General features: G+C 48.4%; 1 protein-coding gene across 1 annotated transcript; it reads right to left on the reverse strand.

Moving 5' to 3' along the window:
* Positions 1 to 539: 539 nt before the first annotated feature.
* Positions 540 to 701, reverse strand: LOC104502426 (somatotropin; the record flags this gene model as incomplete). Its single annotated transcript, XM_010160014.1, has 1 exon — positions 540 to 701. A coding segment is annotated over one exon (162 nt), but the record flags the coding sequence as incomplete, so codon positions are not given.
* Positions 702 to 856: the final 155 nt, after the last annotated feature.

The following is an 856-nucleotide window of genomic DNA, read 5'->3' on the forward strand; positions in this document are numbered from 1 at the left end:
GATTATTTGTCTGCTTTCTGTGGAACGCTTCCCAGGGTATAGGCTTCCCGCTGTACACAGACCGATGTGGGTTGTTTTGTAAGATGTCACGAGTCCTTAAAGCCAGGTTGCAAACCTCGCAAAATTTACTCCACTTTAAAGTGTTTTGCATGGGGTTGTAGCAAACGTTATCCTGCTGTTTGTACAGGGGATTTAAGCAACTGAGTATTCCTTGGTGCTGTGTTTGGGAAGACTTTGGATCTAAACTGTCACGATCTTCCTGGTCTGTACTGCTATCTGAGTGGTTATGGCAGAGCTATTATCATTTGTTACGTGTTTTCTTACTGCTCAGTGTGTTTTCATCACTCCCCCGAGATGAAACGTGTGCAATGGTGTGTCGTGGTCTCATCATCTTAAGGTAAGCAAGGTCCAAAGGGTGTCAGAGTGGAAAGTGGGGAGATTTCCCATGGTCTTTGGGTCCCATGGAAGACCTGTAGAGCTCAGTGCCCTGTGTCTGGGAGATCTCTTACTCTGTAATCATGCTCCACACTGCAACTTACCCTCATCAGAGCTTGGATCCCTTCTTCCAGGTCCTTTAGTTTTTCATACACTCTGTCTGAGGTGCCGAAAACCAGATTGTTTGTGAACACTTTGCTTAGGTATTGCACTGGGGTCAGCCAGGACTGGATGAGAACCAGGGAAAACCGAAGCAGCTCCATGTCCTGAAGTGGAGAAAGGGTGAAAGCAGTGCAGGTGAGGTATTTGGTAGAGTTACCTGTGTGTCCTGCTGCCTCTGACACAGCCTGGAGGTGACCCAGAGATGTGCCACTGGTCCTGCAGCGTCAGCAGATACAGGGCAGTTTGCACGCTGAGGAGC

This window comes from Eurypyga helias, unplaced genomic scaffold (assembly GCF_000690775.1).
Source record: "Eurypyga helias isolate BGI_N326 unplaced genomic scaffold, ASM69077v1 C15478681, whole genome shotgun sequence".
Classification (NCBI taxonomy): domain Eukaryota; kingdom Metazoa; phylum Chordata; class Aves; order Eurypygiformes; family Eurypygidae; genus Eurypyga; species Eurypyga helias.